Genomic DNA, 14,459 nt, shown 5'->3' with positions numbered 1-14,459 from the left:
CGCTACAATTAGCGCATTTGAAACTTTTTGTGGTTTTTTTCACCGGACAAGTATCTTTCGTGTGCGATTTATCACCACAGATCATACATTTTGAATCCAAATGACAATTTTTTGTACCGTGCCCAAAGCCTTGGCATCTACGACACTGGGTCAGATTTTGAATTCTGCCCCCATGTCGTCTATAATGTTCCCACTGTACTCGCTCGTGGAACATAAAACGTGCTTTTTCAATTACTTTCAAATTATTAACCTCATTACGGTTAAGATGAATTAAATATAGCTCCTGGATAATTCCAGAGCGTACTGGCGCGGTCGCCTTTCTCTTCATAAGAATAATTTGTGAAGGAGAAAAGCCAAGTAAATTTTTCAATTCGTTGGATATTTCATCCAAACTTTGACCTTGAGGTAGCCCTTTCAAGACAGCCTTGAATGGTCTATCTGTCTTGAAATCATATGAATAAAATTTATATAACTACTCCGTAAGATACTGGAGTCGTCGTTTGTGGCCAATCAATTCCTCCGCTGTAACTCGACATTCTCCTCTTCGGCCAATCTGAAAAGAGACTTTTACGTCCGGAAGGAACGTCGAAAGCTCAGTCCGAAGTCGGAGATCATCACTGTTATAGGTGGAGGTGATTGTGTTCTCTTCTCATTGGCATTACGCGCAATGCGAGGAAATTTAGAAATTTCATCAGCTTCACATTCGGATAAAACATCGAATGAGTTGCTGCAGTCAATTGAATTTTCGGGTGGAGAAGATACCCTTTTTCGTTTAGCTTTAATTTTTGGCACACGGCCTCTCTGGGAGGACCCAGGCATGTTGGAAGAATTAAATATTTCTTTAGGCTAAATTGTTCTTGAAAAATGTTTTAGTCTTGAAAAAGACTGATTGAGTAGAAAAAGTAGATAGTTTTGAAAAAGACTAATTGTCGAAAAAATATAGGTAGTCTTGAGAAAGACTGCTCGAGTGAAAATATAGGTAGCCTTGAGAAAGACTGTTGCTGTTGAAAAACTCTAGGTAAACCAGGAGCTATCAAGATTTGTGACCGGTTCGAAGGTTCAAGCCGGTATGAAGTTTAAAATACTTGTTTTGCTATTTGAACTAATCTCCGTTAGACCACTACGGTTGTGATAGTCACTTGGGCATCAATTGTGTGGTCCACTGTCAATTTGGTAAAACTCACGTACTAAATGGAACAACGGTAGAACCATCAAAATTTTCTTTGGATGTACCATAATTTTTTTTCTCAACTTTTACGTTTACGCTGGACGTCTGTTCTCGGTACCTAAATAGAAGTTGCTTCTCAGTTTAGCATGAACCGGAGGGAACTTGGCCTTGATCCCACTGCTCTGACATCGATGCTACGTGATATTCGTTATGGAATATTGTTTGTTTGGAGGCCACTCACAAACAATGTCTCGCAGAAAAAAGGAAATAATCTAATCTAAAATACCTTTCCCTTTCAAGCACTTTTATTTCGCTATCATGTTGCGTTACGCTCCACCCTAACTGTTAATATTCGTCGTCATTTATGAGCGACCCCTTGATGATATCTTTAGTGCAGACAATCCAATGCAAAATAGGATTGACAAGATTTTATTGCGCTTTTAGCAACTTGTGTCACTTCGTTATGTTTGTTATACATACTAAGAATACCAAATCATATGATGTGATGACCGGAAGATTAGAGAAGCAACACCCTCCCCCCCTTCCCTCCAACGTAACGGATTACATTACAAAAAATCGTGTAAAGCAATTTGATTTATCCAACAGATGTTCATGGTAGTGACTTACCTGTCCGCATTTGATTGCTTTGATAACGATCTGCATAATCAGATAGGTCCATCCGATGTGCAGGATAAGCAGAAGGATTAACAGGGTATTAAAAATATAGTACGCTGGGAACATCGGTAGTATCTGTGGAGCCTCAACCGAGGAACTGTAGATGACTCGAGGATAAAGCACCAGTCGAGTGATGATCCATACCACGGTGAAAACTGCAAATATTGCATCGCAAAGTTTCTGATACTGTGCATACTTCGTAATCTTTGCGGCCTAAAATTGAACACATAATGTTAGTATTGAAGACAAATCCGAAACGAAACTTTTGTTACCTCCAAGAAGATATCGGCACAATCATGCACCAGCAGAACCAGCGAACCAACCCGATGCAGGTTACACACCCAACTCAGCGCCATTAGCAGAATCGTTATCATGTGATGGGTGAACATTTGCCAAAAGTCCTTCCGCTTGACGTCAATGAACTGGGAAGCCGTCAGTGACCAGTAGAAGGCCATCGAGATCATGTAGTACCACCAGATGTCATTCGTAACCGACTGGTGCGGATAGCCGTACCAGCAGTGCTTGATTTCCCAAAGCCACGGTTTGTCCCACATCACAATACAGCCGAAGATGAAGCTGTACGTGTAGTAGATGCACCGCCACGAGTTCTCGCTGAACTTGATCAGGGTGGTCGGTTTGTCCTGTGCCCTCCGACGTCGCCACCATCGTTCGATTTGTCGCTCGCTGAGATCGGTCTGTTTCGTTAGTTGGACGATCTGAAATAGATAAGGATACGAGTCGTTAATAATTATGAGTCGATAGTATAATTTTAATTATTATGTAGTGACAGAAATTAAAAGACGTTAGAAGAGTGTAACATATCTGTAATTAAATGAGAATCTGCAAGTGTAAGTCCTGTGATCACATTTCAATAATTGTTATGTTCGTTTTTTTGTTTGTTTGGCAGATAGAAATGATGTGCATTTCATTCAGTGCCAGAATTAATATAAATTCCGAACAAACACATTGCAAATCTCCATATGAAATAAGTCTACAGGACGACCTGAAATTGAAAATTGTCATATGCAATTATGCAAAGCAGTGCAATTGCCGAGTGAGTCTTTGAGTTAACGTGCCAGTTCCCGTCTCCGAACCCAATTTGTAAGCCATTGCGTAATCACTTTTGCAATAAACCGCCACTTTCTGATTCCAGCTAGAAATAGTACTACCCGTCTATGGAAGGAACATTAGAGACACTGCTCGACCAAGCAGCATGCATGACGAGTGGTACACGTTCTAGAAGTGCGGATTTAGTGATATTATAAGCCGGCAGATTTTTCTATGCAAATGGCTGCTTCAAGTGGGTTTAAGACGGGAATTTCGAAAGGCAAATTAACGCTTCGTATCTCTATTGAACTTATGTTAGAGTGGTTATTTTTAAACGTGACCTCAAAATTCTTATGATCAACGTAGCAACGGAAACATGCGTGATGTTTGGAGTAATCTATTATTGAATTTATATTGAAAAACCTCTCCACTCTTCATCAACTGGCGATATCATTTCTTTCCTTTGGCGTGATCAAAAGTAATAATCATGCAGTCTAACGGTGCTAGTATTTATATTGCAGACAATTTGACGCCTAACACTACGATTGCACATTTTCGGGCATAGTGCATAGGCATTGCGAAAAACATCTCTAAATAATAGTAGTAACGCCTTATTTCTGTGAGACAATTTTCACAGAAATTGAAACAATTAATTTGCGCCTTTAAAGGTTAAGCAACTGAATAATAGAACTGCTTTTTTGTTCTTATACAAGAAGGATATACAAACCACAAAAACTGAAGATTTTTTACAGAAGGAAGAGCCTTTCCTTCGCCTGGACCAGGAAAGGTGCCAGAGATTTACCAACACATTCCGCTGCCGAAGTTTTGAAATAACTCGTGTGGCAAGGCATCTGTTCGACATTTACATCTGGTGTCGAAGGGGGTCAATTAAGGTTGTCTGGCGTATTCTTCATGGGCCCATCATTAGCGTTTCTGCATTAGAATCGGCAGACAGCCTTAGTTGATAATAGGATTAGGGAATATATTTAAAATGATATATAATGTCTTCTTCGCTACAGATAGTTAGTATTACAGCCAGTTGAACTCCTCTAGCGTCTCATTTACAAGTTCCGACAGAAATTGAGGTTTCGATGAAATTTGACATCGATCTGAGAGGCTCTAAACTGATGGAATGCATAAGTAGACATACCGCTTTGCTCCGAAAGATCTTCGCATGAGCTGAGAAATTAGAAGGTTCCAAATGAACCGTCTCTAGCCGATCACAAATATATATCTTTCGATCCTCTTGATGTCACCCTCAATATGGTAACATATCATAATCCCAAACTACAAACCTCCTTTTGGAAAACTTGGCGACCAAATTTTATGGATATTCTCCAACAATTAATCAACTAGACGGCTGACGTCGTGGATACGACATACTCATTCATAGTAGCATCCTACGAAGAAGCTTGTCAACTTCGTACTGTTTAATCGAACCCGCCTGGTGGAGGACTGCGCTTGAAAGACTGAAGAAGTATAGGAGAAGAGCTTCAGGAATCAGAAATCAGTAGCGTCTGGCTCAAATGACATGTTCTCCATGTTGATTGGAGGTTTGTGCCTTGTCAAGTATCGTCTTTTCATAATTTTCCTGATGGGAAGGATTGGGGAAGTGGTAAGGTTAGGGGTAAGAAAAATAACGACACAGAACAATTAAAACATAGGATTCTGCACCTCCGGAGGGATGCTGAACGATCTGCAGGTGCTAGAATAGCAGGAATAAAACTTTCAACCCCTGGTGGAAAAATGCAACAAATTCTTTGACAGTTTCGGACTCACATCCGGCAGAAAAGTCTTTGTTTGAACGCAAGTTTGCAAGCTATGCCAATGGTTGGCATATTCGGATGCAGCTCAAGAGCGAATCTTGTGCTTTATCCAACTTACCGACAGTGGAAATGATCAAAGACGATGTACTTATGATCAGATAACGACGGTTCGAGCTCGTTTGGTACGAGCCAGTTTGCCAACTCATGCGTAATACCGGCAGAGCAGAGAGTTACATCTAACACCTCTTCTCTGCCAGCTCGTGCAAATGTTGGTCGATTTCCTGCATTAAGTATGTGCAGATTTGTACTACTTAAGTATTCTATTAATTCGGTGCCTCTCAAATTAATATGTGAGCTGCCCCAAATTATGTGGTGGGCATTTGCATCACTGCCGATTATGAGAGGAAACCCATTTCTGCCACAGTATGATACAACACTTTTCCTTCCTTTCAATTCTTGGTTGAAATACTTCAACCTCGACGTCAGCGTGATGAATCGAGGGCTTTCAGGTCAGCTGGTAGTGCATATAAGAAATGTCTTTTTCGAGCTACCGCATATAGGATTTGATATTCAGAAATATCTTGAAAAAGATTATGCTTTCCAGTCTTGCTTATATACCGAAAGCAAGGCGAGAAATAATTGTTAGATTTATTCTAGACGGTAGATGCTCAATTTATATAGAAGGCAAGAGTTTTAGGCTTATCAGCTTAAGTTTTTTCTCCTAAAAAATTTGGAACGGATAATCGATCATCACATGACGAACGTTAGTTTACTTAAATATCCACTGCACAAAATGCAACGTGCATATCATTGTGCGAAATCCACGATCTCTCTGCTTCAGGGACTTGCGATCGCCTGTATCATCGCGAAGAGCTCGAGCATTTGTACGTTATGTCGCGTGTGCTAACGTGTATGTAACTTCGCGAGTATAAATTCTATTTTTTAACCGTGTGCCTTTTGCATATTCGCGTGTGTTCTTTGGATAATCGTGCGCGGACCGTGAATCTAATAATTTATTTTTGTTGTACGGCTCAGATGCTAAAAGAAAGTTAGGTCTTCCATATCAGTATAGTTCCCGTTGCTGTCGCCATGGAACGTATTATCTAGTGGATATGAGCTTTATTTTTCTATTGGTTCTATTGGTATGGACCTAAGTTTTTAGGACAGAGAGTAATGGTTTCCGGACGTGACCGATCCATGAGCGCGCGAAAACGGACGTTTGAGACATCGTTCGAAACTTCGTAAGTGCTAAAACGTTCTCCTTATTACCGGGGTGTTATTAAGTTAGCGTTATCGCGAACGTAGGTGTGCGTTGTTAATCGCGAAGGGCTTAAGCGTTCGTATGTTAACGTGTTTGTCACGTGTGATCGCGTTCATGTGACTTCGCGTGTACAAAGCTGGATTTTGTAACCATGTGGCCCTTCCTATATACGCGTGCGTTCTTGGATGGTGACGCGGACCTTCATTCTGATAGTTAGTTTTCGGTGTACAATTCACATTCTGACAGAGAGTAAGTTACCCCATATCACTAGAGTCATGTCGCCATGTAAAGTGGAGTCTAGTAGATATGAGAGCTTTCTTTTTTTAATTGGTCCAATTGAAGGCATGGACTTAGTCTGCTGATATCAAGGATAGTATTTAGGTTGACGCTTGAGACCGCGTTTGAAAATTTATAGGAGCTGAGACATTCATTTTATCACCGGGATGTTATCATGTTTACCAGATTGCGGATATAGGTGCTGTGGATGATCGCGAAGGGCTCGCGCGTTTGTATATTAACGTGTTCGACACGTGTATGTGACTTCGCGTGTATAATTTCGATTTTATAATGATGTAGCGTGTATTCTTGTCTGATCGCGCGCGAACCATGAATCTGATGCTTAATTTTTAATGTATGGTACAGATGGTAGAAGAGAGTCCGTTTCCCCATATCACTAGAATTCTAGGTCATGTCACCATGGAACGTGTTGTTTAGTGAATATGAGCGTCACTTTTTTGATTGGTTCAACTGAAGACATTAGTCCAGACTGCTAGGACCGAGGTAAGACTTCCGGACGTGACCGTTTCATGATCGCGCGAGTAGTGGGTTAATATTTGAGACCGCGTTTGGGAGTTTAAAGATGCTACGTTTACCTTACTACCGGGGTTTTTTTCATGTAGGCGAAATCGCGGGCGTAAGTATGTATGGATTATTGCAATTGCGTGGTTGCTTGTGTTATCGCGAAGGATACGAGCGTTTGTACCTATATGAGTATAGATAGCGTATAGTAGAGATATACCAATAAAAGGAATCATAACGTGCCGAATAAAGAAAAAAAGAGCTTGATTAGAAGTGTATGAATTTACCGATACTATTTTGGTATACATCATTAATGGAAAAGCAAACTAATAGATGTGCAAAAGTATAGACTAATGAAGTAGAATAGAAAAACACATGTAACATGCAATCAAACTCGTCTTAATGCAGCAAATGTTGTATATTTACCATTAATGACAATTGCATTTTTTTTCATCGTGCTATGCTGGTGGGGAATGGGTGACTCACGTACATCGGTAAATTCATTGTACCCTAATTTATTCAGTCCGACTTTCCCGAATAAATAAAACCAAATGTACAAATTGATCACCAGAAGTTTTAGCCACTATTCTATCATGCACGCTAGTTTTACATCCATTCCCTGGCCCAACTGTCACAAATACTCAGACGAAAACATACATAGATAGACATACGACTAGTACATAACAATTGTACACTAGTACGAAAAACTACGATTATTACAAAGCGACAACTAATGAGGGATTCCATGAGAAACCGGCCGACCACAAAATATGACCATCGTCGATTCGAACGAAACTTTAAAGTTGTGTTCGGATTATGAATCTCCATTATTTTCTTTAACAATTGCAATATTTTGATACAAGAGCAACTTTTCAAAAGGGCGTAATGATTTCTACGCGCAATAATTTCAAATTTTTTTTGTTCGATTACTGTATTTTATACAGCAAAACTTTCTGAGAACTAGTTTCAGAGAATGAATATTTATGTACAAAAAATATACTCTAAAAAATGTTGTCATTTTTCACAAAAACAAAAATTTATGTTAAAAATTAAAATTGTAAAAAAAAACCATTTTTTCTAATTTTTTATATTTTGTCAACAAAAACCTCAAGAGAAAAGAAACATTTTGAATGTGATTGTATGATGGAGAACTTATCGGTAAAAAAGTTTTTCTGACAACAACTTTATACATGTTTTTAAATTTCATACTAATTGACACACAAAACTATAATTTTATTACAGAATATAATTCAAAGTCTCATTTTAAATCAAAATGTATTTAACAAAAATCTTCCAAAATGCGATAGTTTTCGAGATATTTGGAATTTTGTTCCAACAAAAACAGTTAATTTGTGTGATTATGCCCTTTTTAAAAGTTATTCGCGTTACCCCATCATAAAATGTCAAAAATCTAATGTTTATCGTTTTAAAGATGCAAAAAAAACTTTTTCAGTGTATTTGGATCTTGGAGAAGCTTTCAACAAAAAAGTTTTCCTAACAACAACTTTTGACATATTTTTATACTATTTGCAGTCAAAAATACAATTTTCTTTTTGAATATGATTCTAAACACTATTTAAATCAAAATGCTAATAACAAAAAATTTCTGAAATGTAGTAGTTCAACTGCATATTTTGCTTTCCATTTGAGACTTAGTTTGAGAAAATCGGTTCAGTCATCACCGAAGAACCGATGTGACTTTAATTGTGGAATATGCCCGGAATTCCGGACTTCCGGAATCATCGATAGTGGACAATATATTCAAAGAATGTTTGATTGGCAATCAGTGATCTAGATCTGCGATTAGAAGTAATTTGGTGACCATTTCAATAGTGTTTATCCTCAGAGTTATTACAATTGTACCGATTTATATGGGAAATTCCAGTGTATCCTTACTAACACCCCTGCAACTCCGGAAGCAAAAGTCAGAACCGAATGAAATTCAACAGCAGTCAATGGTATTCGAATTCGTTGGGGAATGGGTGCGATATTAGCTTAGGAACTTGGCGGGTTCCCCGGGGGCGTCATGAACCGTCATAGGTGGCCAATGTGGTCAAAGCTGCTTTGATTGATCATTAGTGATCCAGACCCGCAAACTAGAGTAATGTTACATCAATTTCAATATGTTTTACATCATTTGAACATCATGGAGGTACCAGTTTATATGGGAATTTGCTGTGTGACCGCACTCTTCAACCCGTAACTCCGGAACCGGAAGTCAGATCAACTAAAAATTCAATAGCAGCTTATGGGAGCGTTATACCTTTCAGATGAAACTAAGTTTGCGAAAATCGGTTCAGCCATCTCTGAGAAAATTGTGTGAGTTTAAATGACACACACACATACACATACACACACACACATACACACACATACATACATACACACACAGACATTTACCGATCTCGACGAACTGAATCGAATGGTGTATGACACTCGGCCCTCCGGACCTCGGGTAAAAAGTCGATTTTTACAGTGATTGCATAGCCTTTCTTTATATGAGAAAGGCAAAAAGGTTGTGTCATTTTTCACGAAAATAAAAATTTGTGTTAAAACTTTAAATTACAAAAAACCCATTTTTTCTGATTTTTTATATTTTGTCAACAAAAGCCCAAAGAGAAAAGAAACATTTTGAATGTGATTGTATGATAGAGAACTTATCGGTAAAATAGTTTTTCTAACAATAACTTTATACATGTTTTTAAATTTCATACTAATTGACATACAAAAACTGTAATTTTATTACAGGATATAATTCTAAGTACCATTTATCAAAATGTATTTAATAAAAATCTTCCAAAATACTATAATTTTCGAAACATTTGGAATTTTTTTTCCAACAAGAACAGTAAATTCACCTGTTTATGCTCTTTTTAAAAGTAGTTTAACGTTTAAAGACGTAAAAGAAACTTTTTTAGTGTGTTTGGATCATGGAAAAGCTTTAAATAAAAACCTGTTTTAATCCACCTAGAGGTGCAATTGTGCCTTTCTCATTTCTCCAAACTATGATTTAGTAGCTGGTTCGTACAATATAACATTATGGTAATGTTTTTCATTCTTATTACACTTGGTAAGTATATATAAGAGCACCTTTTTGCATTCATCGCGGTATCGGTTTGAATCGGAGTTTTCTATGTGATCGCACTCCACAACCCGTAACTCCGGAACCGGAAGTCGGATGGAGATGGAATTTAATATCGGTTTCCGGGGACGCAACACCTTTCATTTGAGACTAAGTTGATCAAATCGGTCTAGCCATTTTCGAGAAACCAATATAACCGTTATTCTGAATTTGGATGCTTCCGGATCCGTCGATGGTGGCCAGTGTGGCCAAAGAGACTTTGCATGACTGTTGGTGACCTAGATCTACAAATTCAACAAATGTGTTTACATTTTGGAAAAAAATTCACCTTTTTACATTCATCGCAGAATTCGTTAGAATCGGGATTTGCTGCGTGATCGTACGTATCACCCTGTAATTCAGGAACCAGAACTCGTATCCACACAAAATTCAACAGCAGCTGATGGACCTTTCATTTAAAATCAAGTTTGTCAAAATCGGTTCAGAAAATTCCGAGAAACCGATGTGGACAAATCAACAAATTTTGTTTTGTAACCATACTCTTCAACTCGTAATCCGGAACAATATGTCGGTTGAAAATGAAATTCAATAGCAACCTATGGGAATATTATACCTTTCATTTGAATCTTAGTTTGTAAAAATCGGTTCAGTCATCTCCGAGAAACCGATGTGGACATTTTGTTAACAAATCCGCACATACACACATACATACATACATACATACATACATACATACATACATACATACATACATACATACATACACACATACATACACACAGATATTTTGCGATCTCGGCGAACTGAGTCGAATGTTATGAGTCGGTTAGAAAGTCGGTTTTTTGGAGCAATTGCATAACCTTTCTATATGAGAAAGGCAAAAGAATAATATTTAGCTTAATCAGCATGAGTTCAATAGTATTTTCATGTGATTATATTTTGAAATGATGGTGGAATGGGTTTGAATGTGGAGGGAATGGGGGTTAGTAGAGTGGGAGTGGAGGATGCGTCAGAAATCCTTCATCTTATTTCGGTATACGGGATGGATGCAGGAAATGCGGGCGTGAGGGTGGTCCAAGGGGAGGGGAGTGATGAAGGATGGAGGTGTAAGGGCAAGACGGAGGGGGGGGGGGAGGAAGGCGGCGACGCAATACTCAACTGCATATTTTGTCTTCCATTTGAGACTTGGTTTGAGAAAATCGGTTCAGTCATCATCGAAGAACCGATTTGACTTTAATTGTGGAATATGCCCGGAATTCCGGACTTCCGGAATCGTCGATAGTAGGCAATATATTCAAAGAATGTTTGATTGGCAATCAGTGATCTAGATCTGCGATTAGAAGTTATTTGGTGACCATTTCAATAGTTTTTAGCCTCTGAGGTATTACGATTGTACCGATTTATATGGGAAATTCCAGTGTATCCTTACTAACACCCCTGTAACTCCGGAAGCAAGAGTCAGAACCGAATGAAATTCAGCAGCAGTCAATGGTATTACTGTATCTTTCATTTGAAATCAAGTTTGTAAAAATCGGTAGAGAATTCGTTGGGGAATGGGTGTGATATTAGCTTAGGAACTTGGCGAGTTCCCCGGGGGCGTCATGACCCGTCATAGGTGGCCAATTTGGTCAAAGCTGCTTTGATTGATCATTAGTGATCCAGACCCGCAAACTAGAGTAATGTTACATCAATTTTAATATGTTTTACATCATTTGAACATCATGGTGGTACCAGTTTATATGGGAATTTGCTTTGTGACCGCACTCTTCAACCCGTAACTCCGGAACCGGAAGTCGGATCAACTAAAAATTCAATAGCAGCTTATGGGAGCGTTATACCTTTCAGATGAAACTAAGTTTGCGAAAATCGGTTCAGCCATCTCTGAGAAAATTGTGTGAGTTTAAATGACACACACACACATACACACACACACATACACACACACACATACATACACACACACACACAGACATTTGCCGATCTCGACGAACTGAATCGAATGGTGTATGACACTCGGCCCTCCGGGCCTCGGTTAAGAAGTCGATTTTTACAGTGATTGCATAGCCTTTCTTTATATGAGAAAGGCAAAACCTGTTTTAATCCACCTAGAGGTGCAATTGTGCCTTTCTCATTTCTCCAAACTGGTTCGTACAATATAACTTTATGGAAATGTCTTTCATTCTTATTACACTTGGTAAGTATATATAAGAGCACCTTTTTGCATTCATCGCGGTATCGGTTTGAATCGGAGTTTTCTATGTGATCGACCTCCACAACCCGTAACTCCGGTGCTGGAAGTCGGATGGAGATGGAATTTAATATCAGTTTCTGGGGACGCAACACCTTTCATTTGAGACTAAGTTGAGCAAATCTAGCCATTTTCGAGAAACCAATATAACCGTTATTCTGACTTTGGATGCTTCCGGATCCGTCGATGGTGGCCAGTGTGGCCAAAGAGACTTTGAATGACTGTTGGGGACCTAGATCTACAAATTCAACAGTTGTGTTTACATTTTGGAAAAAATCACCTTTTTACATTCATCGCAGAATTCGTTAGAATCGGGATTTGCTGCGTGATCGTACGTATCACCCTGTAATTCAGGAACCAGAACTCGGATCCACACAAAATTCAACAGCAGCTGATGGACCTTTCATTTAAAATTAAGTTTGTCAAAATCGGTTCAGAAAATTCCGAGAAACTGATTTGGAAAAATCAACAAATTTTGTTTTGTAACCATACTCTTCAACTCGTAATTCGGAATAAGATGTCGGTTGAAAATGAAATTCAATAGCAACCTTTCATTTGAATCTTAGTTTGTAAAAATCGGTTCAGCCATCTCCGAGTAACCGATGTGGACATTTTGTTAACAAATCCGCACATACACACACATACATACACACATACACATACACACATACATACACACAGATATTTTGCGATCTCGGCGAACTGAGTCGAATGTTATATGAGACTCGGCCCTCCGGGCCTCGGTTAGAAAGTCGGTTTTTGGAGCAATTGCATAACCTTTCTATATAAGAAAGGCAAAAGAATAATATTTAATTAGCTTAATAAGCATGAGTTCAATGTTATCTTCATGTGATTATAATTTGCAAAGGTTGGTGGAATGCGTTTGAACGTGTAGGGAATGGGGGTTTAGTAGAGTGGGTGTGGAGGATGCGTCAGAAATCCTTCATCTTATTTCGGTATACGGGGTGGATGAAGGAAATCTGGGCGTGAGGGTGATCCAAGAAGAGGGGAGTGATGAAGGAGGGAGGTCTAAGGGCAAGGTGGGGAGGGGGGGAAGGGGCGGCTACGCAATACTCAACTGCATATTTTGCCTTCCATTTGATTTGGTTTGAGAAAATCGGTTCAGTCATCACCGATGAACCGATGTGACTTTAATTGTGGAATATGCCCGGAACTCCGGACTTCCGGAATCGTCGATAGTGGACAATATATTCAAAGAATGTTTGATTGGCAATCAGTGATCTAGATCTACGATTAGAAGTAATTTGGTGACCATTTCAATAGTTTTTAGCCTCTGAGGTATTACGATTGTACCGATTTATATGGGAAATTCCAGTGTATCCTTACTAACACCCCTGTAACTCCGGAAGCAAGAGTCAGAACCGAATGAAATTCAGCAGCAGTTAATGGCATTACTGTATCTTTCATTTGAAATTAAGTTCGTAAAAATCGGTAGAGAATTCGTTGTGGAATGGGTGTGATATTAGCTTAGGAACTTGGCGGGTTCCCCGAGGGCGTCATGAACCGTCATAGGTGGCCAATGTGGTCAAAGCTGCTTTGATTGATCATTAGTGATCCAGACCCGCAAACTAGAGTAATGTTACATCAATTTTAATATGTTTTACATCATTTGAACATTATGGTGGTACCAGTTTATATGGGAATTTGCTGTGTGACCGCACTCTTCAACCCGTAACTCCGGAACCGGAAGTCGGATCAACTAAAAATTCAATAGCAGCTTATGGGAGCGTTATACCTTTCAGATGAAACTAAGTTTGCGAAAATCGGTTCAGCCATCTCTGAGAAAATTGTGTGAGTTTAAATGACACACACACACATACACACACATACACACACATACATACACACACACACAGACATTTGCCGATCTCGACGAACTGAATCGAATGGTGTATGATACTCGGCCCTCCGGGCCTCGGTTAAAAAGTCGATTTTTACAGTGATTGCATAGCCTTTCTTTATGTGAGAAAGGCAAAAAGTTTTCCCAACAACTTTTGGCATATTTTTATAATTCATACTATTTGCAGTCAAAAATAATTTTCTTTTTGAATATTATTTATTTAAATCATGCAAATGACAAAAAAATGAAATGTAGTAGTTCTCGAGATATTTTAAATTTTGTTTTAGCAACATAATTCTTTTATTTTACTACGACCTTTTCGGAAGTTATTCGCGTTTCTCCGCCTGCTTTCCAGAATTTTTGAATTGAAAGACTATACTAAAGTAGAATTGTGTAAAGCTTTTGTAGCAAACGACTGCACCAAAATGATTTATCAATAAATGTTGAGACGCCTGAGCACGTAGAGTACAAATAGCTATTGTCTCTAGTAGATATAAATTGTTTTTCAATACATGCTTAAACCACAATGGCCGGTTCCAAGGCCACATGACTT

At 38.8% G+C, this 14,459-nt stretch overlaps 1 protein-coding gene across 1 annotated transcript in view; it reads right to left on the bottom strand.

Moving 5' to 3' along the window:
- Nucleotides 1–14,459, bottom strand: part of LOC131684178 (ceramide synthase 6) — a 53,477-nt gene that overhangs the window by 7,110 nt on the left and 31,908 nt on the right. The window contains exons 3-4 of the mRNA XM_058966828.1: nucleotides 2,116–2,559; nucleotides 1,796–2,056 (exon numbers count right to left, since the gene is read on the bottom strand). Of these exons, the coding sequence (XP_058822811.1) occupies nucleotides 1,796–2,056; nucleotides 2,116–2,559 (705 nt within the window). The remainder of the gene's footprint in view (nucleotides 1–1,795; nucleotides 2,057–2,115; nucleotides 2,560–14,459) is intronic.

The sequence above is a fragment of the Topomyia yanbarensis genome, chromosome 2 (assembly GCF_030247195.1).
Source record: "Topomyia yanbarensis strain Yona2022 chromosome 2, ASM3024719v1, whole genome shotgun sequence".
NCBI lineage: Eukaryota > Metazoa > Arthropoda > Insecta > Diptera > Culicidae > Topomyia > Topomyia yanbarensis.
Note: the sequence above shows the minus strand (reverse complement) of the source record. Positions and strands in the feature narration are given on the sequence as shown.